Source organism: Stegostoma tigrinum, chromosome 19 (assembly GCF_030684315.1).
Source record: "Stegostoma tigrinum isolate sSteTig4 chromosome 19, sSteTig4.hap1, whole genome shotgun sequence".
Classification (NCBI taxonomy): Eukaryota; Metazoa; Chordata; class Chondrichthyes; order Orectolobiformes; family Stegostomatidae; genus Stegostoma; species Stegostoma tigrinum.
The window spans coordinates 49,309,861-49,334,978 of record NC_081372.1 but is presented as its reverse complement, the minus strand read 5'-3'; the positions used below and the strand labels follow the sequence as shown (position 1 = coordinate 49,334,978).

At 41.6% G+C, this 25,118-nt stretch overlaps 1 protein-coding gene across 1 annotated transcript in view; it reads right to left on the bottom strand.

Annotated features, from left to right (window-relative positions):
• The window catches only part of LOC125461528 (bactericidal permeability-increasing protein-like), a 103,143-nt gene that overhangs the window by 52,224 nt on the left and 25,801 nt on the right, over nt 1-25,118 (bottom strand). Inside the window, exons 2-3 of the mRNA XM_048550428.2 lie at nt 13,195-13,321; nt 2,290-2,404 (exon numbers count right to left, since the gene is read on the bottom strand). Of these exons, the coding sequence (XP_048406385.1) occupies nt 2,290-2,404; nt 13,195-13,321 (242 nt within the window). The remainder of the gene's footprint in view (nt 1-2,289; nt 2,405-13,194; nt 13,322-25,118) is intronic.

The window sequence follows — 25,118 nt, the reverse complement described above, 5'->3', positions numbered from 1 at the left end:
GCATTTTGGGTGTTGGGATTACTGTGCTAAAAGTAGCAGGAACGTAAAAACAGAGAGCGAGAATGATAAAGAGAATTGTGAGCAAATTCGGAAGGGCATAGGCTGGCTTGTAGTTTGGATAAATAGGTGTCACATAATTTAATGAAGACAAGATTAAGGAAAAATGCTTTAAGAGGAAATGTACACTTTATAGAACATAGGACTTAGGTTCAGGAGCAGATCATTTTGCCTGTTGAGCCTGTTGTACTGTTTGACATGATCATGGCAGATCTGTTTGTGGTCTCAAGTCTACTTGCCGTAACCCTTGACTCCCTTGTCTATCAAAAATCTATTTGACTCAGCCTTGAATATATTTAAGGACTTGGCCTCCATAGCCTTCTGGAGATAGGTATGAGTCTCTGAGAGAAAAAACAATTCTCCTCCTTTCCATCTTGAAAGGGAGATTTCTTTTTCTGAAAGTATGCTTCATATTAATGTCCCCTGCAAGAGGAAATATCCTGCCAGTATCCAGCCTACTCAGTTCCCTCACAATTTTGTATGTTTCACTAATATCACCACTCACCCTTCTCATCTGCAATGAAGAGAGACCTAATCTGTTCAACCTTTCTTCAGAAGAACATAGACCAGTGTAGCGCAGGCCCTTTAGCCCACCATGACTGTGCTGATCATGATGCCAATCTAAACTTATCCCGCTTGGTTGCATATGGTCTGTATTCTCCTATTCTCTGCCTGTTTATGTGTCTGTCTAAATGTCTTTGAAATGCTGCTATTGCATCTGTTTCTACCACCTCCTTAGCAGCATGTTCCTGGCACCTACCACCTTCTTAAAAAAAAACTTGCATCGCACATCTCTTTTAAACTTTCCCCCTTTCACCTTAAAACTATGCCTTCTAGTATTTGAAATTTTCACCCTGGGAAAAAGATTCTGACTATCCACCCAATCCATACTTCTCATAATTTTATATACCGCTATCAGGTCATCAGTCAGCCTCCAACACTCTAGTGAAAACAATTCAAGTTTGTTCAGTATCCCCTTATATCTTACTTCAATCCCGGCAATATCTTGGTAAATCTTTTTTGCACCTTCTCCAAATTCTCCACATCCTTCCTCAAGCGTGGGGAGTGGAACTACACATAATAAAGATAGTGCTTCATCCTACAAATGTATCAAGTGAGGTTTCTGTGAACTGCTTCCAAAGGAATTGTTTCCTTTTTCAAATAAGGACAAGAAACTGTACCTAATAATCCAGACATAGTCTCATCAAGGCTCTGTACATCTGCACTTCCATTCTTTGATACTCTGTTTCATACATGACTACATTTCATTTTTGCTAATGTAATCACTTGCTGTACCTGCATATTAATTTTATGTGATTTATGTACCAAGACACCCAGATTCCTCTGTACCACTGAGCTCTGAGACCTCTTTCCACTTAACCAGAGTACTACTTACCATCTCTCCCTACCTTGCCTCACATTTGTTATTGCACTGACCCAATGGCCAGCACTTGTAATTTTTTTTGTTTAATTAGAGACATAGATGATTTAGTAGTGGAGAAAAGAAACATTCAAAGGTATGTAAACACATCTCCAGATAGAAAAAAAAAACATTTGTGTGTTCAGTGGAAAGGTTGAAACTGGTGTTTCTTCTAAACTATAGATTTACGATAAAACTGTTATAAATCTGTTAAAATCGTTTGCTGCTTAATTCAACATACAGACATCAATCTGATAAACAGACACCATTTACTTGCAACACTATTTAACATTAGCCTTGGCAGCACCAATTACATTATTAAAATGCTGCTTGGAGCTTTTAACTTTTGAACTTAAAAAGGTTTGATTTATCATTATATTTTCAATATTGAGACACTTGGTGTCAAACAAAGCTAAAAAATTACAAATCCAAAATGGTCAAAAATGATTTACATTCCTTTTGCTGGTGAGATTGGAAACTGGATAATGTACAGCTTCCACTATTAAGGGGATGTCAGTATCTAGACGTAAGGATTCCAAGGGGGTAGTGGCCTTGACTCAATTCTTAAATCTGAAAGATCAACAACTTTTAACATAACTTATATAATTATTGTTGAGTCAGAAAGGTAAAGTAGACTTTACTATTGTTTTATTGGAAAATTCTATTTCCTCACTACTGTTATTTTATGTAATAGCCATTCTTGATGCATACTTAAGGTAAGCTGACTCTAATAATATATAATAACAGCATGATAATAAGGTACACCCACACTATTTGGACAATTACCTTCAAGGAAACTATAATCAACATACCTATTTATGTCGTACTGAAGTTGATGTAAGGCATTGGTGTATTTGATGCCTGAAATGTCTGGAATTTTCATATTGAGTAACCTATTTTGCAAAACAGACGTTATGATCTGGCAACCTGAAAAACAATGAAACCAATTTTTTTTCAAGTCATTTGAAATGTTTGGATGGATTTTAAACTTGATGAGGTGTTATGATTGTCAAAAGTCTTCGGCAATTTTCCTGAGTCTCCCCTAACAGAATCATTGGATGATCTAATTTTCCTAACAGACACAAAGGATATTATTATACTGTAACACCCGAGCCTTTGCTCCTAGTCTCTGTGATTCAATGATCCTTGTAGAAGGGCTTGGACACATGTCGGATTTTGCAGTCAGTCACGCAGAAACTTCAATCACCGTTCACTATATTGCTCACAATCTGTGACATTTTTGGGCAAAGCTACACTGGAAGGCTCTTCAACCAGTTAGATTGGAGAATTCTCACCAAGCTGTAGATTTCGAACAGCGTTTTAAACTAAAAAGACGAGTAAAGTTTGGGTCAAAGTGATGTGGATTAAAGTCTCCACTCAGTTTCTTGGCCCCCAACCTGCCAAATTCCTGGCAATGCCAGTGTCCCACTTTTCAGCTTAAGGATCCCTGCGTATTCAGCCTCCACTCAACAACATCAGTGATTTTTATTGGTTTCAGCTATATGATTAACAGCATCCTCCAAGACATCACATGGTAGTACCATGAGCAAACTTTGGCATTGACCAGGTAAGGCAATATTGAAGGAGAGGGCCAGATGGGTCAAGAAAAGCCTATAGCCTCGGCACTTGAAGGCACTGTCGTCAATTGTGAGTCATTTAAAATCAAGAACGTACAAGAGGCTAGAACTGATTTGCAAATAGTTACAAGTGTTGTAGAGATGGGCAAGATCACAAGACTACGGCCGAAATTGAAAGCAAGTATGACAATTTTAAAATTAAAGTGTTGTTCAACTGGGAGCCAAGGTAGATCAATGAATCAGTGAACAGGGTTATGTCAGAGTACAACAGGACCTTGATCAGATGGGTCAAAGGGCCATGGTGTGGCAGACGGAGTTTAATTTAGATAAATGTGTCGCATTTTGGTGAAGCAAACCAGGGCAGGGCTCTAAAAGAAGACACCAAGAACTGCAGATGCTGGAGTCAGAGATAACACAGTGTGGAGCTGGAGGAACACAGCAGGTCGGGCAGCAGCAGAGGAGCAGGAAAGGTGATGGTTTGGGTTAGACCCTTCTTCAGAACTGGGGAGGGGGAAGGGAGCTGGGAAATAAATAGAGGGAGGAGGGATGGGGCTGGGGAAAGGTAAGTGGGATGGTGATAAATAGATGCAGGTGGGGATTAGTCAGTGGAAGGGGATAGGGTGGATAGATGGGAGAGAAGATGGGCAAATTGTGTGAGGTCAAGGAGGCAAGAAGAAGGATGGATATGGCTGGGGAAAGGTAGGTGTCTCTGCTTGCTCCTGCCCCACTGAAATCATCTCGCTTGCATTGACTCTGTCTTTTCCCCCCGGTCCAGGATCTCCCCACCCATGTTCGGGACACCACCCTCCACTTCCTCCAAGACTTCCAATTCCCTGACCCCCAACACCTCATCTTCACTATGGACATCCAATCCCTGTACACTTGTGCACCCCCAAGCAGATAACCTAAAATCCCTCTGCTTTTTCCTCTCCTGCAGGCCCAACCAGCCCTCTCCACCAATGACCTACCAGAATTTGTGCTTACCCTGAACAACTTCTCCTTTAACTCCTCCCATTTCCTACAAACTAAGGAGGTAGCTATGGGCACCTGTATGCATCCAAGCTTGCCTGCGTCTTCAGAGGATACGTAGAACAGTTCCTTTTCCGATGTTACACCGACACCATCCGTGACCTCTTCCTCCGCAGCATTGATGACTGTATTGGTGCTGCCTTGCACTCCCATGAGGAACTTGAACAGTTCATCAAACTTTACTAATGCCTTTCAACCCAACTTCAAAATCACCTGGACCATCTCCATCACCATCTCTAGTAACTGCCTCAACACTGACATCTACTTCAAATCCACCTCTCACCCACCCTCCTGCAAGAATGCAATCCCATAGTCGCAATTCCTCTGTCTCCGCTGCATCTACTCCCAAAAATGGAGAGTTCCACTCTCAGACATCCCAGATATGCTCCTATCTGAAGGACTGCAATTTCTCCTCTCTGGGTGATCAAAAATGCCCTTAACCACATCCTTTGCATTTCCCGCACTTCTGCCCTCAAATCCCCTCCTCCCAACAAAAATAAAGGCAGAGCCCCCTGGTCCTCACATACCAACCCACCATCCAGCGTATCGATCTCTGCCACTTCCACCACCTCCAATCTGACCCCACAACCAAAGAGATATTTCCCTCCCCATTCCTATCTGCCTTTCGTCGGGACCTCTCACTCTGCAACTCCCTCGTCTGCTCCTCACTCGCCACCAACCCCACCTGCCCTGGCATCTTTCCCTGCAACTGCAGGGAGTGCTACACCTGCCCCTAAACTCCTCTCTCACCTTCATCCAAGGCACAAAACAAACTTTCCACATCCAACAGGGGTTCACCTGTACATCCTCCAACTTGGTCTACTGTATCCATTGCTCCTGATGTGGCCCCCCATACATCAGTGAGACCAAGTGCAGACTCGGGGACTGTTTTATGGAGCATCTGCACTCTGTACGTGACAAATAACAACATCTCCGCTCGCCAACCATTTTAACTCACCCTTGCACTCCCCTGATAACATGTCCATCCTGGGCCTCCTCCAGTGCCATAATGACACGACCCGCAAACTGCAGGAGCAACACCTCATATTCCTCCTCGTAAGCCTACAGCGCAATGGCCTAAACATGGAATTCACCAGTTTTAAAATCACCCATGTCCAAAAGTCCATCTCAGCCCCTCCTCCTTGACCTGACACAACCTGTACATCTTCTTCCCACCTATCTGCTCCGCCCTTGCCACTGACCAATCCCTCCTACACCCCACCTGCATCCACTCATCACTATCCCACGTCCCCTCCCCCAGCCCCTCACCTCCTCCCTCTCACCTCCTTGACCTGATACAACCCATGCATCTTCTCTCCCACCTATCTGCCCCACCCTTCCCACCAACCGGCCTCACTATCCCTACCTGCATCCACCCATCACTGCCCCACCTATCCTCCCCCAGTCCTATTCCTCCTCCCTCTATTTATTTCCCAGCTCCCTTCCCCCTCCCCAATACTGAGAAGTTTCCCAACCCGAAATGTCGACTTTCCTGCTCCTCTGATGTTGCCCGGCCTGCTGTGTTCCTCTAGCTCCATACTGTATTGACCCAGGATTCATGCAATTAATGGTGGGGCCCTACACCAAATAAAGAGACCGAGTGTTGCAGACACATAGTTCCTTGAAAGTGGAGTCGCAGGTAAACAGGTTGGTGAGGAGGGCAATTGGTATGTTTGCCTTTATCGGTCAGAACATTGAGTGCTGGAGTTAGGACATCATGTCTGTACAGGGTATTGGTGAGGCCACTTTCAAAACATTGCTTTCAATTCTGGTCTCCCTGCTGAAGACGTTAAACTTGAGACAGTTCAGAAAAAATTTACAAAAATGTTGTTGGGATTGGAGGGTTTGACCTATAGGGAGAGGCCGAATGGGCTGAGATTTTTTTTCCTGGTGCATTGGAGGTTGAGGGGTGACCTTATAAAGGTTTATAAGATTGTGAGGGGCAGAGATAGGGTGAATAGCCAAGGTCTTTTCCCCAGGGTAGGGAAGTTGAAAACTAGAGGGTTAAGGTGAGAGGAGAAAAATTTTAAGAGGGGTCTGAGGGGCAACTTTTTCATGCAGGGATGGTGCATGCATGGAATGAGCTGTCAGAGGAGGTGGTGGAGACTGGTACAATTGCAACAATTAAAAGGCATCTGGATGGGTACATGAATAGGAAGGGGTTAGAGGATATGGGTCAAATGCTGGCAAATGGGACTAGATCAGTTTAGGATATCTGGTTAGCGCGGATGAATTAAACTAAAGGGTCTGTTATGTGCCATATAATTCTGACTCTATGTCTCTATGAGTCCGGGGGTGCTAAGCTTTTACAATTCCCATTGGCACTGATTAATTTTGAGAAGCTATTTCGGGTGAATGAGCTAAAGGCACAGTGGCTCAGTGGTTAACACTGCTGCCTCACAGTAGTAGGGGCCAGGGTTCGACACCATCATCGGACAACTGTCTGTGTTGAGTTTGCACATTCTCCCGGGTCTGTGTGGGTTTCTTCTGGTTGCTCCGGTTTCCTCACTCAGTTCAAAGATGTGCAGGCTAGGTGGATGGGCCATGCTAAATTGCCCGCAGTTTTCAGGGATGTGTAGGTTAGGTGGGTTATGGGGGATAGGTCTGGTTAGGATGCTGTCAGGGTTGGTGTGGACATGTTGGGTCGAAGGTCCTGTTTCCACACTGTAGGGATTCTAAGAACTTTAAGATAAAATTTCAGGTTCCAGCGTTCATCAGTCAGAATTCATAGCAGGACACTTCATTACTCAACTTTACCCTAAATTTCAAGAGACAATTTGAAACATAATTATATCGTAAAATCTCATGTTAGTAACAGGGTTAGCAGGACTTTGTGAGAGTTGGGACATGCGTGAAAGTATGTTGTGTCAGCCCACGAGTATGAAGGGAAGAATGTGAGTATCTGGCTAAGGGTGTGTTGAAATAAAGTAAAAAGACTGCAGAAATGTTCAAGCTGAGTAGAGTGATAATGGGGAGATTTGTCCATTACGGCAGTCAGTTTTACTAATGACATGGTAATGACTTTGAAAAATTCACTCCAAGATTTTTATTTCCTCCGCTTCTTCAAATTTCATTTGTTTCTCAACCCCTAAATACCATAGTCCCATTCCAGAATGCTGCATTTCAGTCAGTGCCAGAAACTCAAACAATATTTGTAAATTTGTGATATCATATGACAGGACAGTATTAAAACATGAAAATTTGAGATGAAATAGAAAGCTATGAGAAGTGAACAGCTATACAGTTGAAAAATAGATGGTTTACAAAAATCTAAATTGCAAAATATATAATCTGTATCCTCAGGTAGCATGCATAAACAACATCCATTCAAATGTTACAGGTAGGAATTGATGACCAGGCTTGATTTTAGTCTTCTTAACAATTGTTCTGTCTTTTATTGGCACATGAATTCATGGGAGAAATGGAACAGACTAAATGGAAACACAGACTGTTTTAAACCTGCACCAGCTGCATACGCACCAAAGACGCTGCATGTACTTCAAGCAAATGATCATATCTGAATGTCTCCTGGGAGAAGTGCTCAGCCAAGTCCAGGCAGTTATCTTACAGGGATTCTCAGCATGGTAACCAAGGGAAGCCTCCAATATTAATCCAGAGGGCTGGGCACGGTCAGTCTGCCAATCATGGTCAAGGAGTCTATATTTTCAATTTCTGGGCAGGAGGCCATGGTCAGCCGATGAGTCAGATGAGTCAAAGAAAAACAGTTGGGGCGCTGTACAGATATCAGTCAGAGGCCTGGTCACTCATTGCTTTGGGCTGTCTGGATAAGTCTTTCAAAAAGGTGGGTCACAGTCAGTCCTGAGAGTCTCCCCGTAAAAGGCAAGGAGTTATCAAGGGTTACTGCTATGGAAGGGAGACTGGGGAATGTAATTGCGGTGATTAATTCAGAATGCTGGGATGCAGAGTGAAGAGTACAGTTGTGGAGAGGGGATGGCAACTCAGACATGAATGACCATGGAAGGGAAAGGAGTAATGCTGTAGGTTTTACTGGACCGGGGCGACTGCATTGACCCAGTTGGTAACCTGGCAGGGTCTAGTATTGTTGCTGCCTCTGCTGGCCTTGGGGAATAAGCTCATTCCTCCTCTGCACTAGCATATCTACTGGACTTTCAGGTCCCCATCTGCAAAGCAGGGCAGCCATTTTCTCTTGTATGCCATGTCCGGGGAAAATATCCCCAACTGTGAAGAGTGGATCCAAGGCTGCCAGCACATGACTTAAAGCAGTAGCCTTGAAAAGGTGGGAATATACAGGTGGGTTTAAGTTCGAGGCAGACTAGGAATACAGCAGAAAGGAAGGATAGTTTAAGACATCTTAGGATTTCCAATCTCTCGAATAATGATAAGAAAGTTAGCATTAAGGCACTTTATCTAAATGCTCGTAGTATTCGCAACAAAGTAGATGAATTAACAGCACAAATCCTCTTGAATGATTATGATGTGGTAGACTTCACAGAGACATGGTTGCAGGGAGTTCAGGACTGGCAGTTGAACATCCGAGGATTCACAACATATTGAAAAGACAGGGAGGTGGGCAGAGGGGGTGGGGTTGCCTTGTTAGTTAAGAATGAAATCAAATCTACAGCACTGAATGACATAGGGTGAGAAGATGTGGAGTCTGTGTGGGTGGAGTTGAGGAATCACAAAGGCAAAAAAACTATAATGGGACTTATGTACAGACCTCCTAACAGTGATCAGGACGAGGGGCGCAAGATGCACTGTGAAATAGATAGGGCATGTCAGAAAGGCAAGGTCACGGTGATAATGGGGGACTTCAATATAGAACATAGAACATTACAGCACAGTACAGGCCCTTCGGCCCTCGATGTTGTGCCGACCTGCCATACCAATCTGAAGCCCATCTAACCTACACTATTCCATGTATGCCCATATGCTTGTCCAATGATGACTTAAATGTACCTAAAGTTTGCGAATCTACTACTGTTGCAGGCAAAGCGTTCCATACCCTTACTACTCTCTGAGTAAAGAAACTACCTCTGACATCTGTCCGATATCTTTCATCCCTCAATTTAAAGCTATTCCCCCTCGTGCTCGCCATCACCATCCTAGGAAAAAAGCTCTATCCACCTATCCACCCTATCTACCCCTCTGATTATCTTATATGTCTCAACTAAATCACCTCTGAACCTTCTTCTCTCGAATGAAAACAGCCTCGAATGAAAACAGCCTCAAGTCCCTCAGCCTTTCCTCGTAAGACCTTCCCTCCATACCAGGCAACATCCTAGTAAATCTCCTTTGCACCCTTTCCAAAGCTTCCACATCCTTCTTATAATGAGGTGACCAGAACTATAAGCAATATTCCAAGTGCGGCCGCACCAGAGTTTTGTACAGCTGCAGCATAACCTCATGGTTCTGGATCTCGATCCTTCTATTAATAAAAGCTAAAACACTGTATGCCTTCTTAACAGCCCTGTCAAGCTGGGTGGCAGGTGGACTGGGTGAATAATGTTGCCGGTGAATCCAAAGAAAGGAAATTCATGGAATGTTTGCAGGATGGCTTTTTGGAACAGCTTGTGATGGAGCCCATAAGGGAGCAGGCTATTCTGGACTTAGTGCTATGTAATGAGCCATACTTTGTAAAAGACCTTAAAGTAAGGGAACACTTAGGAGCCAGCGATCATAATATGGTAGAGTTCAGTCTGCAGTTTGAAAGAGACAAGGCAAAATCGGATGTGATGGTGTTACAGTCAAATAAAGGTAATTACAGTGGCATGAGAGAGGAATTGACAAAAATCGGCTGGAAGCAGAGCCTAGCGGGGAAGACAGTGGAGCAACAGTGACAGGAGTTTCTGGGTGTAATTGAGGACACAGCACAGAGGTTCATCCCAAAGAAAAGAAAGATTATCCGGGGTGGGATTAGACAGCCATGGCTGACAAAGGAAGTCAGGAAATATATCAAAGAAAAAGAGACAGCCGATAAAGTGGCCAAGAGCACTGGGAAATCAGAAGATTGGGAAGGCTACAAAAACAAACAGAGGATAACAAAGAGAGCAATAAGGAAGGAGAGGATCATAAATGAAGGTAGGCTAGCTAGTAATATTAGAAATGATAGTAAAAGTTTCTTTCAATACATAAGAAACAAATGAGAGGCAAAAGTAGATATTGGGCTGCTCCAAATTGATGCGGAAGGCTAGTGCTAGGAGATAAGGAAATAGCTGAAGAACTTAATAAGTACTTTGCATCAGTCTTCACAGTGGAAGACATGAGTAGTATGCCAACAATTAGGGAGAGTCAAGGGGCAGAGTTGAGTATGGAAGACATTACAAAAGAGAAAGTGCTAGAAAAGCTAAAACGTCTAAAAATTGATAAATCTCCTGGCCCCGGTGGGCTACATCCCAGAATTCTGAGGGAGGTGGCTGAGGAAATAGCAGAGGCTTTGGTTGTGATCTTTCAAAAGTCACTGGAGTCAGGGAAAGTCCCAGATGATTGGAAAATTGCTGCTATAACCCCCTTGTTTAAGAAAGGATCAAGACAAAAGATGGAAAATTATAGGCCGATTAGCCTAACCTCGGTAGTTGGTAAAATTCTTGAATCCATTGTCAAGGATGAGATTTCTAAATTCCTGGAAGTGCAGGGTTAGATTAGAACAAGTCAGCATGGATTTAGTAAGGGGAGGTCGTGCCTGACAAACCTGTTAGAATTCTTTGAAGAGGTAACAAGTATGTTAGACCAGGGGAACCCAGTAGATGTTATTTATCTAGACTTCCAAAAGGCCTTTGATACGGTGCCTCACGGGAGGCTGCTGAGCAAGGTGAGGGCCCATGGCGTTCGAGGTGAACTACTGGCTTGGATTGAGGATTGGCTGTCTGACAGAAGGCAGAGAGTTGGGATAAGAGGCTCTTTTTCAGAATCGCAATCGGTGATGAGTGGTGTCCTGCAGGGTTCAGTGTTGGGGCCGCAGCTGTTCACTTTGTATATTAATGATCTGGATGAAGGGACTGGGGGCATTCTGGCGAAGTTTGCCGATGATACGAAGATAGGTGGACAGGCAGGTAGTGCTGAGGAGGTGGGGAGGCTGCAGAAAGATTTAGACAGTTTAGGAGAGTAGTCCAGGAAATGGCTGATGAAATTCAATGTGTGTAAATATGAGGTTTTGCACATTGGAAAAAAGAATACAGGCATGGACTATTTTCTAAATGGTGAGAAAATTCGGAAAGCAGAAGTACAAAGGGATCTGGGAGTGTTGGTCCAGGATGCTGTAAAAGTTAACTTGCAGGTAGAGTCCATGATTAAGAAAGCGAATGTAATGTTGTCATTTATCTCAAGAGGGTTGGAATATAAAAGCAACGATGTGCTTCTGAGACTTTATAAAGCTCTAGTTAGGCTCCATTTAGAATACTGTGTCAAATTTTGGGCCCCACACCTCAGGAAGGACATACTAGCCCTGGAGCATGTCCAACGGAGATTCACACAGATGATCCCTGGAATGGTAGGTTTAACAGCTAACGATCTTGGGATTGTACTCATTAGAGTTTAGAAAGTTGAGGGGAAATCTAATAGAAACATACAAGGTAATGTATGGCTTCGAAGGGGTGGACGCTAGGAAGTTGTTTACTTTAGGCGGGGAGACTAGGACCCGTGGGCACAGCCTTAAAATTAGAGGGGGTAAATTTAAAACAGAAATGAGATGACATTTCTTCAGCCAGAGAGTGGTGGGCTTGTGGAATTCATTGCCACGGAGTGCAGTGGAGGCCAGGACGTTGGATGCCTTCAAGGCAGAGATCGACAAATTCTTGATCTCAGAAGGAATCAAGGGCTACGGGGAGAGTGCAGGGAAGTGGAGTTGAAATGCCCATCAACCATGATTTAAATGGTGGAGTGGACTTGATGGACCAAATGGCCTTGCTTCCACTCCTATGTCTTATGGTCTTATGGTCTAATATCTCGGTAATTTTGTATATTTCCTGCTGTGACATATGGGAGAATCTAGCTGCCATCAGACAAGGGGGGTTCCATAGGGGCATGGAATCTAACTAATGAGACACGTTTGGGATGATTTCAAAATAAAACTCGCTTAGATTCGCTGAGAGAAACCTTCCAAGAAGCCCGAAGAAAATGGCACTTAGCCAATTTTGGCAAAATTCAACCCATGCAGTGAGAGGAATGATTTTGGCTTAATTACCCTCCTGCCATAGGATGATGGTCAGCGCAGGAGCTCCACAAATCACCCCAAACTCTGTCAATGCCGCGGTCCATCTTTTCCCAAAGTAATCTCCTCTAATGGATTTGTGTCACCAAAGGAGAGATTGTGACTGTTCAGTATTGAGATGTGGAGGCGGTATAATGGGAGTACTTAAGAGGCTGTAATGACTTTGAAAAGGAGCCCAAACAATGCTAATAGTCGGACAAATGATTTTTCTTTGAGGCCTAGGACTGGGTTGTGGCAGGAACCTGGCACTTCTATGCTTAGTGAAAGGATTTCCATTTTACATGCTGATTTATTTGTATTTCTACATCTTTGTGATATATACGTGCAAAATGAGATATATACATGCAACATACTATTTTATAGTTCACCCTGAAACACATGTACCGTTAAACATTTCTCCCCACCCCAAATCTCCCCACTGAACAGCTGAAAATGATAGAAAAGGCAGGCAATCCTTAAAGTTGCCTCCTGTTAAAGCAGTGGATCATCACTCGCAAATGCCAATTCCTTTAGTGAGTTGCTTAAAATTAAACATTGGTTTGTAAGTGGCATAGTATTCCGTATGCAAGCCGCCTTTTTATCCTGAGAACAAATGGAGGTTGTTGCAGAAAAGAATTTTAGAAAATGCAAAGTAAATATAGGAGGACAAATGCTTAGCTACCAAATTGGAAAATCTTTTGTGATATTGAAAAGCATTGCTGAGGACTCTGTTTCACCTGGTTTCATACTGATTTTCATTCTTCAAAATTGTTATTTTACACCTGAATACCAGAAATGGGGGTGAGGGTGGATCAACTGATTATCAAGCTTCATACAAAGCAGATATAAAAATATTTAGAAAAATATTAAAATGTTTAACCACTTCAAACTATCTGCATATACGATCAATATAAATGATTAGATATTATATTATGATTACGTACCATAATTAATTCCTTTTGTGGTAATTTTTCCTTTAAATCCAGGGTTAATAGCCCTCACACTGACTGCATGGAAAAAAAAAGTGCAGAATACAAGATCTCGAGTCCACTTCATTGTGAAACCTTGGGCCTAAAAGTTAAAATTCACATAATGAATCATCAAATCCATTGCCCAAAAATTGTTAACCAGTTTCCCACCAAACTCAACCACCCTCAGCCAACATTACAAAAACAGATTATTTGGCTGTTATCATTTTGTTGTTTATGTAAGGCTAGTGCCTTTTCTTGTTAACTCCTTAACTAGGTGAACCGAACCGAAGTCTTGAAATCAGTACAAATTCTTTCAGTATTTGCCACCCCACTCCCTGCAGATGTTTGAAAATACATGAACAGTACACAGCACCACATACAAGTGATGGGAAAGCAATAGCCAGAAGAATTTAGTCTTCAAATAACATGTAAGTTATTGATGATCGCTTTAAATACTGTTGGAAAAGGAACTGTTGCGAATCCTTTTTTATGCCTTCACATCTGCCCTTCATGACGCTTAAAGTGTGCTCAGTTGTGCAAGGTTACAAGAGGATGCTGGCAGCATTGGTATTAGATAACATGCCTGCCTGCTGTGCATAATTGTGAAGAATAATAATTGCGTACATGCTGGACGTTTAGTAGGAGGTGCAGGGTGGAAATTATTTTCAAACCTTAAGAGGTCATTCAGTGCCGAATAAAGTGAGTCTTAATGACATTAATTTTGCACCCACTGCCTGTGAGCAAATGACAAAATGCAACATTTATTTGGTACACTTTAAAATGTTCACCAGTTAAAAAGATTGTTCGCAAGGCGAATTTTCACGCCTGAAACTCCAGGTGACAAGCCAATGGAATAGAATGTACCTTTCCCGTAAGGTGGTAATAACTGGATTCATTGTCCTTTCTAAAATGTCAGTGATATTTTGCAATCTTGGAATGTCTGCAATCCAGGAAAAATTCTGCACAGCGTGCTATTGCCACAGGGAAAGCAATACAATACTCCTTGGAAATATTGTATCTTAGTTTCTTGATATGCCTATAGACAGCAGTTTCAGAACACGTTTTTGGTTGTAACATGGAAGAACTGTGACTTCAAAGAGTTACTCACATCATGCTAACAAGCTGTTGAAAGGACATTTGAGTTGTCTGAATAGCCTTCAGGGACAGGCACAACTATGTAGGAATTGTGAAGAGAAGATGCTGGTGATAGCTTCCCACTGACATGCCCAGGAAAGTTCATACACTCAATAGATGAGGTACATGGGGTAGGGAAGGATCAGTACAGAATACATGAGGTATTGTTGTGAATCCCTTTGTATGCCTTCATAACTGCCCTTCCTCTACCAGATGTAAGAACATTACTGGAAGCTTTCGAGAACTGCTGTCCTGCCACCTTGGTTGCTACCAATGTAAGTTAAAATGGAATTGTTTCAATTGCTTCCCTTGTAACATTTGGGCTTAAAGATGACCTGTTGCTGAAAAAGATTTGTTCCTTTGAGTGAGACTTACATAGATCAATTATTATTTGTGTGAAGGACTGCAGTACATAAATTTATTAAATTTCTACATTTCTGAGAGGTCATATTTACATTTCAGAAAAATCTCAATTATAATGTTTTGATATATTTACAGTGGAGCCCATACAAATATGGCACAAACTAATTCGGCAAGAAATTTAACACTATTAATTAGCCGCATGGAAATAAGTTGAGTCCAGAGCTTGTCTGCACAGTGCTCATTATAGATTGGCTTGAGGCCAGCTTATTACTGGTTTACTTTTGAGCTGATTTTGGTATTTTTATCTTTGTGATATAGCTATATTTTAAATTTAATTGCATAAGCCTATTTTCTAGTTTGCATCATATTTTTAATGTGGATAGTTCTTTTCTGTTTAATGCATCAAGTATGTAATATTTTCCGTGCAAATAGTATATATTGAAATATAAATGAAAATCTATCAACCGTTAGATTTCTGAATAATTAATTATGTATAGTAATATTTGATTTTGCGTTCCTGTCTTAGAACTTCATGCGAATACCTCAAAGCTTTATCTACTGAATACTAAAGACATAAACCTCCCTCTGTATGCATTCAAAGCTGTGTATGACAGCATGACAATTTGGATGTCGAAGCTATTCACATCTACATCATCGTATGCTCCTTCTTTTCAGGAAGTGTTAACTCACTACTTTGAGCCGTCTTCAGCAAAATGACCTGATTCAATAATTCTCCAGTTCAGCAGGAAGAAGCAACCACAAAGCCAGGTTAATTGTTGATCTGTCCATTGATAAATTTAAACGGTCAAGTAATAATTTGCAATTTTCTGCTCATTACAATTTAGCCTGTGGGCTTTACTCCATGCTTGGAGCATAGGAATACGGAATCATCATTCCTTCACTATTGCTGGGTCAAAATCCTGGAATTCCCTCCCTAATGGCATTGTGGATCAACCCGCAGCAAGTATACTGCAGTGGCTCAAGAAGGCAGCTCACCACCACCTTCTCAAGGTCAAGGTCATAAATCACACAGTACCCGGTTATGGTCCTATGGATTCAGGCAATAAATGCTGTCCAGCCAGAGACGCCCACATACCAATAACGATAAAGTGAAAAAAACCCCAAATCCAGTGATTGTACGTATCTGACATTCTCTGTATTGAATGTTGGAATTTATTATGTAGAATGAAGCATTGGCTCAACAATTCTGGTCTCCAAATCTTCTTTGATCAGAAATATGACTCACAATGTGCATCAGGGTCTTGCAGAACTCTAACCTACTGATTCCAGGGTTGCCGAAGTTTGAAGTTTGGGGCTTTTTTTTCAATTCCTCTGTTCCCAGGGATCCTCCAATAAAAGTCTCTAATTTTCAGTTTGAGATGGAGGCTTCACAGTTCTGACATAATTAACATTTCCTGGGTAACTATTCAGCTAAGCAGGAAATTCTTAGCTGGAAAATTCCTGAGTAACAATGCAAATGACCCCACAACTCACTCATCAATCCCCTGTCTCCAAAACTCCGACTCAAACTGACCTAACCTTTCTATCCTACTCAGCTTGTACCTGATCCACCTTCCGCCCTACCCACTTGCTACTGTACCCTCATTCACCCTTTGCCCTTACTTGCTGTATTCACCCAACCCACTTACACACCTACATGTTTACCTTTTCACTCACCCAATGCACTCACTCATGAACACATGGAGAAGCCTTTGGACATTTCAACTCTCACTTAAAGAATTCTGCAATTAGTGCCTGAAGGAGGGCACAACTTCTGTCTAAATTTTCTTCATCAATGCCTCCTAGGTTTCCTGTGTTATTTGAGTTTGGTATGATCCTCCTTTGGACATTTGGTCAGAAAAATCAGGGGAAGTTGATAGTATTTTGTCTGGTCAGCACTGGAAAAAGAGTTTCTGATGCTGATTGAAAGATTTTGATTAATGTCATCTGACTGGGGACATCTGCCATCATATAGAATTTCAACCTGGAACAGAAAAGCGTCTGTCTCATAATCTTCAGAGTCCATTTGTGTGTAGATTGGCAGTATGTGAGTGAGTTGAAAATACTTAAGCTTAACTTTCATCCAGCTGACTACAATAAAACTTACCTGTGCAGAGTGACTATTGATACACTGGGATACTCTCCTCCTCTTTGTTCTACCGCAGATCTCCGTGGTTCGTAATTTTTACCATCACTCATTTTTCTTTCATCACCTCTCCTTTGTGATTTACTTCTGTAGCATCAGTCTTTCCTGACTCTATTTCTATCTTACAAAATGCATCGCTTACAAAAGGTTTTCTACCTTCAACTTCATGGCTATCATAAATTTTCTCCAAATTGACAGCTTGGCAACCTTGAGCCTGTATGCATGTGAAAAACCAACAACAATGTCCATTAAATTATGGTGATTTTTTTATTCTGGTTGATAACACTCACCTTCAGCTCTGAGAACCACCCTTGGATATGTAATAGTTGTATGGATGGACTGTCAAACTGCTCTGCAGTTAAACATCAGCAACACTGAAACCATCTTGTTTGGCTCTTGTCAGAAATCCATAGCCTTCTACTCAATTCCACCATCCTCCCTGGCTAAATGTAACAATGTAAAACTTTGACGTGGTCATCAGTGCTGAATTTATCTTTAGATTTAGATATTCATCACATTTTTATTTGGATCAAAGTATTCTCTGATAGCACCTAATGCCTTATCAAACGTAGATGCAGCTTTTGTTATCTGCTTAATTATTCACTGGCCTTCTGCTCTGAGACAGTGTACAACCATTGCTTTCTTTTATATTGGTGGTTCGTCTAGGTGAACCATCCCCATAACAAGCAAATAGGTCTTCAGCAGTGAAATCCTGCACATTAAAACTCTTCTTCAACACCCTCACTGCCATGTGTTCTGTTTGGATTAACTTTCTGGATACCTTATCTATCTGATATATCTCAGAGCAATGCAAAAATAAATTCTAAATGCAAATTGTTTAATAACAAAACTTTAAACATCGCAGAACTTCACAAAACTTTCAATATACATGTATTCTTTGCAGAATCCTCAAGTCTTCCATAACTCTGTAATTTAGCCACTTGATTTACCAGAACTGCCCATAGTCTGCAGCAATCAAGCATCGAATCAGTGATCAGGCCAGCATAATCAACCATAGATGAAAACATATCATGGGACAATTTATTTAATTTTACAAATGAAATTCATTATAGAAGGAAGCAAATATAATTTCAGCTATTGCCATAATCCTACAGATTGAGGGGAGTTTTGGCTACAGTCTAAAATTAATCTGAAGCCCTAGCTTTGTTTGTCCTCAAAAAATGTCAAGAGGCACTAAACCATTTTCAGGTTTATCGCTTATTTAAATAGAGATGATGAGTTGGAGATTCCAAAGGGATACTCCACGGCAGCTGATCAGTTTCAGAAGGTCTGGTTCCTCTATTGATCGGTATGAGCAGCAGAGGCGATCTTGTCCTTCCAGCCTGGAAAGCAGCAAACCGCATTATTTTTGTGAAGCCAGCAGGAGCACTCCTCCCCCTATCCCCAGAATATAATTGATGGGGTACATTTGAGATTGTTTTGTGGAGCAGTGCACATTTCAAAGATCATGGATTTAATTGTTCTCCATCTGGTCATCTCCATGTATGCAGTCCATTATCATGGTTATGTCATCGCCACCCAGCTCAATCTTTCTACACCAATATTGATCTTTCAATTCTCAACGTCTTTAACTCTTGCACCTCTATCTTCACCCATCCAAGAACTCAAATTTCTCTGCAGCTTCACCCCAACTCACCTTGGCTCTCTAAGCTCATTGTGCCTCTGAGAATCAATTCCAGCTTCCGTCGTCTTTTCTCATGGAATGGCTGCGTATCTCTTGACTTTTCTAGTGCCAATGATAGCTGATGCTATCAATAAATCCCTCTCCTTAAGTGTCCTTTCCCCTTCAATTCTACTATCATAATTCATCTCTTAATATACATAACTTTGCATTGCTTTTACCCCACCAAGGAGGAAGATAAGGACATTGAGCAAGAGGAATATCACCTACTTTCTGAATGCGTTCAGCAATGAAGGCACAACAAGTGAGATGGGACTTAATTGAAAGACAAGGGGTCCATTTCTGTTCCAAAAGGCAAATTCATCTTTTTTGCTTTGTTTTTCCTTTGCATTTGCTGTTGGTGAAGAAGAGCGACTGGATTGAAGCATTTAAATGCTTTCCTTACTGTTGTAGTCCCAGGTTGAACAATGTTAAGATGTTATCTACACGAGGCATTCGGAAAAGAGTAACGCTGACCTGGGCAGGGTCGTAAGATGGAATATGGCTAATGATGGGTAAGCTTTAGACCTGTTGTTTAAACAGCGATAGTTGTCTTTCTATCTTTTTTTTTGCTTAACTGCTCATAGGATATGGGCATTGCTTACTGGGCCAGCATTAATTGCCCTTGAGAAGGTGATGGTGAGCTGCCTTCTTGAATTGATGCAGTCCTTGGGGTTTAGGTAAAATCACAGAGCTGTTGGGAAGGGAGTTCTATGATTTTGATCAAGTGACTATGAAAGTACAATGACATAGTTCCGAGTCAGAATGGTAAGTGGCTTGGAGGGGAACTTGCATGTGCAGTAATGGTGTTCCCATGATTGTGTCCTTCCTAGGAGTTGAACTCATGGGGTTGCAAAGACATTCTTATTGTTTTATCTACTTTAGATGTGTGTGATTTATAAGTCATCAACCTTTGTCTATCAAATCTGGGTTTGCTTCATAACACTGGAAGGATACATTGCTAATACTGATGGAGTGATTTAATCACAATTTCAAACGTACAAATGTTAGATGATTTTAAAAGTGAGCTGAGTTACTAAATGTCATTTATTAGAAGTGTTAACCTCAGTTTGCCTTAAAATGAATGTGTTTTGACATGTCATTCTTAAAAGTGCACAGAAGGCCGCTTACTTCAGTTGATTTGCATGGTCTGTCTGATTTTATGTATTACTCCCAAATATTACCTTTGTTATGAGATCAGTGACAAAATATGGTACTTGAAGTTTGTTCCCCTGCATGCTTGTAGCTATTTTAATGTGAGGATTACAAGTACTGGCAATGGGTTCTGGAGAAGCACTTATTTATTCAGATAGATGGAGCTAGTGTGTCATCCTTCAGTAAGTCAGTTCATATCATTGCCATTGACTTTGCCTGGATGAATAACGTACACTGTCTTCAGCTGGGATTGATTTCTGTTCCAAGTAATTATGATTCCTGGAGTTATTGTCATCAATTCTCATTTTGGCTAACAAACGTTTGCTCATTATGAAATGTCATGCATAATAATGACTGCCATTAACTTTCAGGGCTGATACTTTTCCTGTTTGCATCAAGAAGGATTTTTTTGTAAAACTTTCACCATATTGCATTTTACAATGATGAAATTAATGTAACATTAAATATTTTACTGAATCTTCATTGGTTTAAATTTTTAAAAAATGTGTTTTACACATCAGAGTGGCTGGTATTATTTAACATTATATTCGAATATTTTTGTGTAAATAATATAACTATGACACAGCATCACACAATTGATCCATGAAATGACCTTAATCATCCTTTTCTTATAATCCTATGTCCAGCTTATCCCAGACAGAATCCTACATGGTATAAATACACAGCCTGTGAGTGAAAATCCAGCTGGGCCTGATTAACTGTAGTTGATATTACCTGAGTTCTGATGAAGAGTCACCAGGCTTAAAATGTTAACTCTGCCTTTTCCCAGAGATGCTGCCAGACCTGTTGAGTTTTGCTAGCAATTTCTGCTTTTGTTTTTGACATAGGAAAAATATACATGAATAAAAGTTGTTGTCAAGATAAAAACAGCTCTACACAATTTGTCACATTTGACACTATGCTGAGAATCCCCTGTGCTATCAGTTGGAAGCTTGCTTTATTTCAGGTTAAGAGGTCAGGAATTTGAATCCATTCTCACGCAAAGCGTGGAATCTTTCTAGTCCCTGAATAATGAAAATCACGAGCAGAAAGTTGGGAAAACTGGTTGAGATGCCCAACAACGAGCCTCTGGATGTCTACAGCAAAAGGTCCCATTTTCCAACTAAATGTTGAACAAGGAGATGAGATGAGATTTTTGCTAGTGAGTGGTGAAAGGTCTACTTGCATTTTTATTATGCATTAAAATCTCATTTTCCCTTATTGCACCTCACTAATATACAGTTTCTCATAATCCCACCTACTAGACTGAAACTAGACGCCAAGAATTTGTGACATGAAAGCCAATGCAATTACCTGATAGCTCAAACAAACGGCTTGCTTCTTTGTACCTCTATTTTGGACAACAATCACCAACACCTCACAGCATGCTCCATGGGCAGCGATTGCATCCCATGTCCAAAGATCTAGACCTCTGACTCATACCAGCCTCACCATATCATCAAGGCACATCTTCGATCAACTTACACAGCATGGTCCTCCATGTCAATATTGCCTTTGGAGACTTTGCAGACACAGGCAAGCACCCATCTCATGGATTGGACTAGGGAATATCACTGGGATCCTTGCTTGCTCTCTTAACGTGCCTACTTTGATGCTCACTGCATCTCTACCCTGGCTTGCTATTTAGTGCTTTGCCACCTCACCCACATCGTAAATGCTCACTGTACTTAATGTAGTACAGACACAAAGCTTGGCATCTTCTTTTGGTTGTCAGCTTTCACTAGTAATAGAGTTAGGCACATTGTTGTGCTACATCGGTCTGATACCTGCTGGATTCGCCAGCAGACTCTGAGGCAAACATGTGCCTCATGAAATGGCTCAAAGTTGAAGGGGAGTAGTCCTCAGTCAAGTTAGGGAGGGCTGTCAAAGGGTGCTGGTGCAGTAGGCCAAAGGTCTGATCAAGACCACAGTCTGGGGGCTTGGGTACAGTCAGTCATCTGCTTGACGCTGTCCTTGTCAGTGGGTTTAACTTAGGCCATTCTGGGGAGTGGGGCACAATCCGTCCTGCAGATCCTGTGCAAGAAGTCAGGGGATTCAAGAACGTCATTCAGGAGTTGTCTGGTCAGTTATCAGTTGGGCTGTCCTTTGAAGTTTGTTGGTGGGTGGCTGGGACATTGTCAGTCCTGGGGTCAGTGGATTGAAAGGCAGGGTGGGTTTACTTTGAGAGGGGCACTGTTGGATGCTATGGAACTGGAGAAACTCAAACCCAGAGGCAGTAACCTGGGATACAAGGGGGACAACGGTGATAAAGGGAGGAGATTTGACCTGTGTGGGGTTGCTTAAACAGTGATAGGTGAATGAAAATGCACATGTATTAGCAATGAACTGTCAGCTGTGTCACTTGTATATTCTGAGAAGTGTGGTTTGTAATTGCAGTGCCCATACATACACCATGAAGGACAAGTTTAACTGCCAAAGATTGACTGGCTGCACGACCTGGTCCAAAGATGGTATTGGTGCCAAGGATCTTGAGATATATCAGCAGTGGTGAGAACTTCCGCCTACACCGAGTGCACGAATCAGACAGGTAGGTTGCCAAAGGGGCATGGTGCATGGTGAATGAGGCAAGTTTGGGATGGTTATATGAGAAAGCACAGTTAACTTTGTGAAGAGAGCCCTTACAACCAACTCACTAAAAGTGACACTTAGCAGATTTTTGGGAAATATAAGACTCAGTCCAAGAACATTTGTCGACACTGACATTCCATCTGGGTGTGATTTGATAAACTGGAGTGTTTTGTTGAATCTAAACATTAGCACTGCCCACTGGGGCTCCATACACGAACATTTGGAAGTTTTACCACTGAGGAAAAAGTAACAGCAATTTGTAAAGCAAATAGTTAATCACTTTGGTCACAAATGATACAAAGAAATTTCCTATGGGCTTATTGCCTGGTGTGGAATTTTGGCATTTGCTCAGAGGTGGAAAGCTGGCTGTAGTATTATTTTGGGTTTTTGAAATTTAGGAATGTCTGGAAGATCCACAATAACAAGGTCAGAACTTGTACATGACTTCATTCCTTTCCTGTTTGATGCAAGCTATCCAAAAAAAGATGCAAGACATTTTTAAAAAGCTGTGACAGATTGAGATAAAGTATATATATTTACACCTGAGATTTTAACCAGATTAAAAGATTCAAAATTTATCATAGCCTTATCTCTGCAAACTTTCCAGATGGGGAAATCTCTCCAATATAAGTTTTGACTTATTTTACAGCTCATGTCCAAAACCAGACATTGTGGCATTAATTTACTAATCCCAATAGACACAGCATTCTTTTCCAACAGCTGTAAGATCTTTAAGTCTGTTCCATGCATGATTCACCTTCATATCAGGTGGATAATGTCTCATTTCTAATATTGACAAGCTAAGTATGTGGATATGATTGTGTGCAAGATTTGGCACTCCCTTTTTCCCAACGGTCCTGCATCACTGCATTTCTTTCAATCATCCGCAAGTTGCTGTGCCAAAATTCACTCCAAAGCACTATGACAATGGAAATATGACAGTTCCCAATCCTGTTTGACGTGCCATAATCAAGAGAGTGTTTTCGTGTTTCTTTTACAGGGCCTGAAGAACTTTCAAGAACATGGGGGCACATGTGGTTAAATGCATTGCGGTAATCAAGGGGCATTAATCTTCATGTAGACTTGCCAAGTTAACTGGCATTTAATGCAGTTTCTAACAACAAAGTATTATTGAATCATTGAGCCAACAAGGAAAAAGGCTATTTCAGCGATTATCTTCTGCAAAGAGACTGAGATTAACGAGAAATTTTAAAATAGGGGATTCTCTGGGAGAAAACATAGGAACAGGAGTAGATCATTTGGCGCTTCGAGCCTGCTCTGCCATTCAGTATGATCATGATTGGTCATACAACCCAGTATCCTGTTCCCACTTGCTCCCCATACCCTTTGAAGCTTTAGCCCTAAGAAGATATCTACATCCTTTTGAAAATTTTCAATGTTTTGGCCTCAATTTCTTTCTGTGGTGGAGAATCCCATAGACATGCCACTCCGTAGATGAGGAAGTTTATCTTTATCTTAGCTCTAAATGGAGTCCCCTATGGCCTCAGACTGTAGTCTCTGGCTCTGAAATCCCCAGAAGATCATCGTGAACATCCTTTCCAAGTTTACCCTGTTGAGTCCTATTAGAATTATATAGATTTCTATCAGAACCTTGATTCTTCTAAATGCCAGTGAATATAATCCTAACCAATCCAGTCTCTTGTGATACGTCTGTCCTGCTATTCCAAGAATAAGTCTGGTACACCTTTATTGTGTGCTCCTATCATAGTCATTACATCTGTCTTCAGAAAAAGAGATCAAAGCTGGACACAATTCTCCAGTTGTCGTTTCACCGAGGCCCTGTACAATTCCAGCAGACATCCCGGCTCCTCTGCTCAAATCCTCTTGCTCTGAAGTTAAACAACCAATTGCTGCCTTCACCATTGGTTAAGCATGTGATGCTTATTTTCAGCAGCTCGTGTACAGGATGCCCACGTCTTATTGAACCTGCCCTTTCCCAATTTATCGCCATACAAGCTCCCTTCCTGTTTTTTTTGCAGTCAATGTAGATAACCCCACATTTATCCACAATATATCTCCTTTCACCAGCATTTTCTCACTCACTCAACAGTGAAAGAAGTTCGTCAAAAATAATCAAAACATAATAAAATGTCACAATGAATTTAAGAATGACACAATTAAGCCTGAAACTGATGTACTGAACTTAAATAAAGTCAAATACATGTGTGCTGTACTGGGTGGGGGGGGCGGGGGGGAAGATAATTGTAACCAATAGCTGATATTCGAGTCGGGCAAGGAAAATAACCGACAGAAAGCTGCAGGGGATGGAGCTAGTACATTAGTCCAAAGGATGGATTTGCAGCAAGTAATCTCCATAGTTCAAATTAGATCTGGGGAGGTGCAACATAGAACATAGAACATAGAACATAGAACAGTACAGCACAGAACAGGCCCTTCAGCCCACGATGTTGTGCCGACCATTGATCCTCATGTATGCACCCTCAAATTTCTGTGACCATATGCATGTCCAGCAGTCTCTTAAATGACCCCAATGACCTCGCTTCCACAACTGCTGCTGGCAACGCATTCCATGCTCTCACAACTCTGTGTAAAGAACCCGCCTCTGACATCCCCTCTATACTTTCCACCAACCAGCTTAAAACTATGACCCCTCGTGCTAGCCATTTCTGCCCTGGGAAATAGTCTCTGGCTATCAACTCTATCTATGCCTCTCATTATCTTGTATACCTCAATTAGGTCCCCTCTCCTCCTCCTTTTCTCCAATGAAAAGAGACTGAGCTCAGTCAACCTCTCTTCATAAGATAAGCCCTCCAGTCCAGGCAGCATCCTGGTAAACCTCCTCTGAAC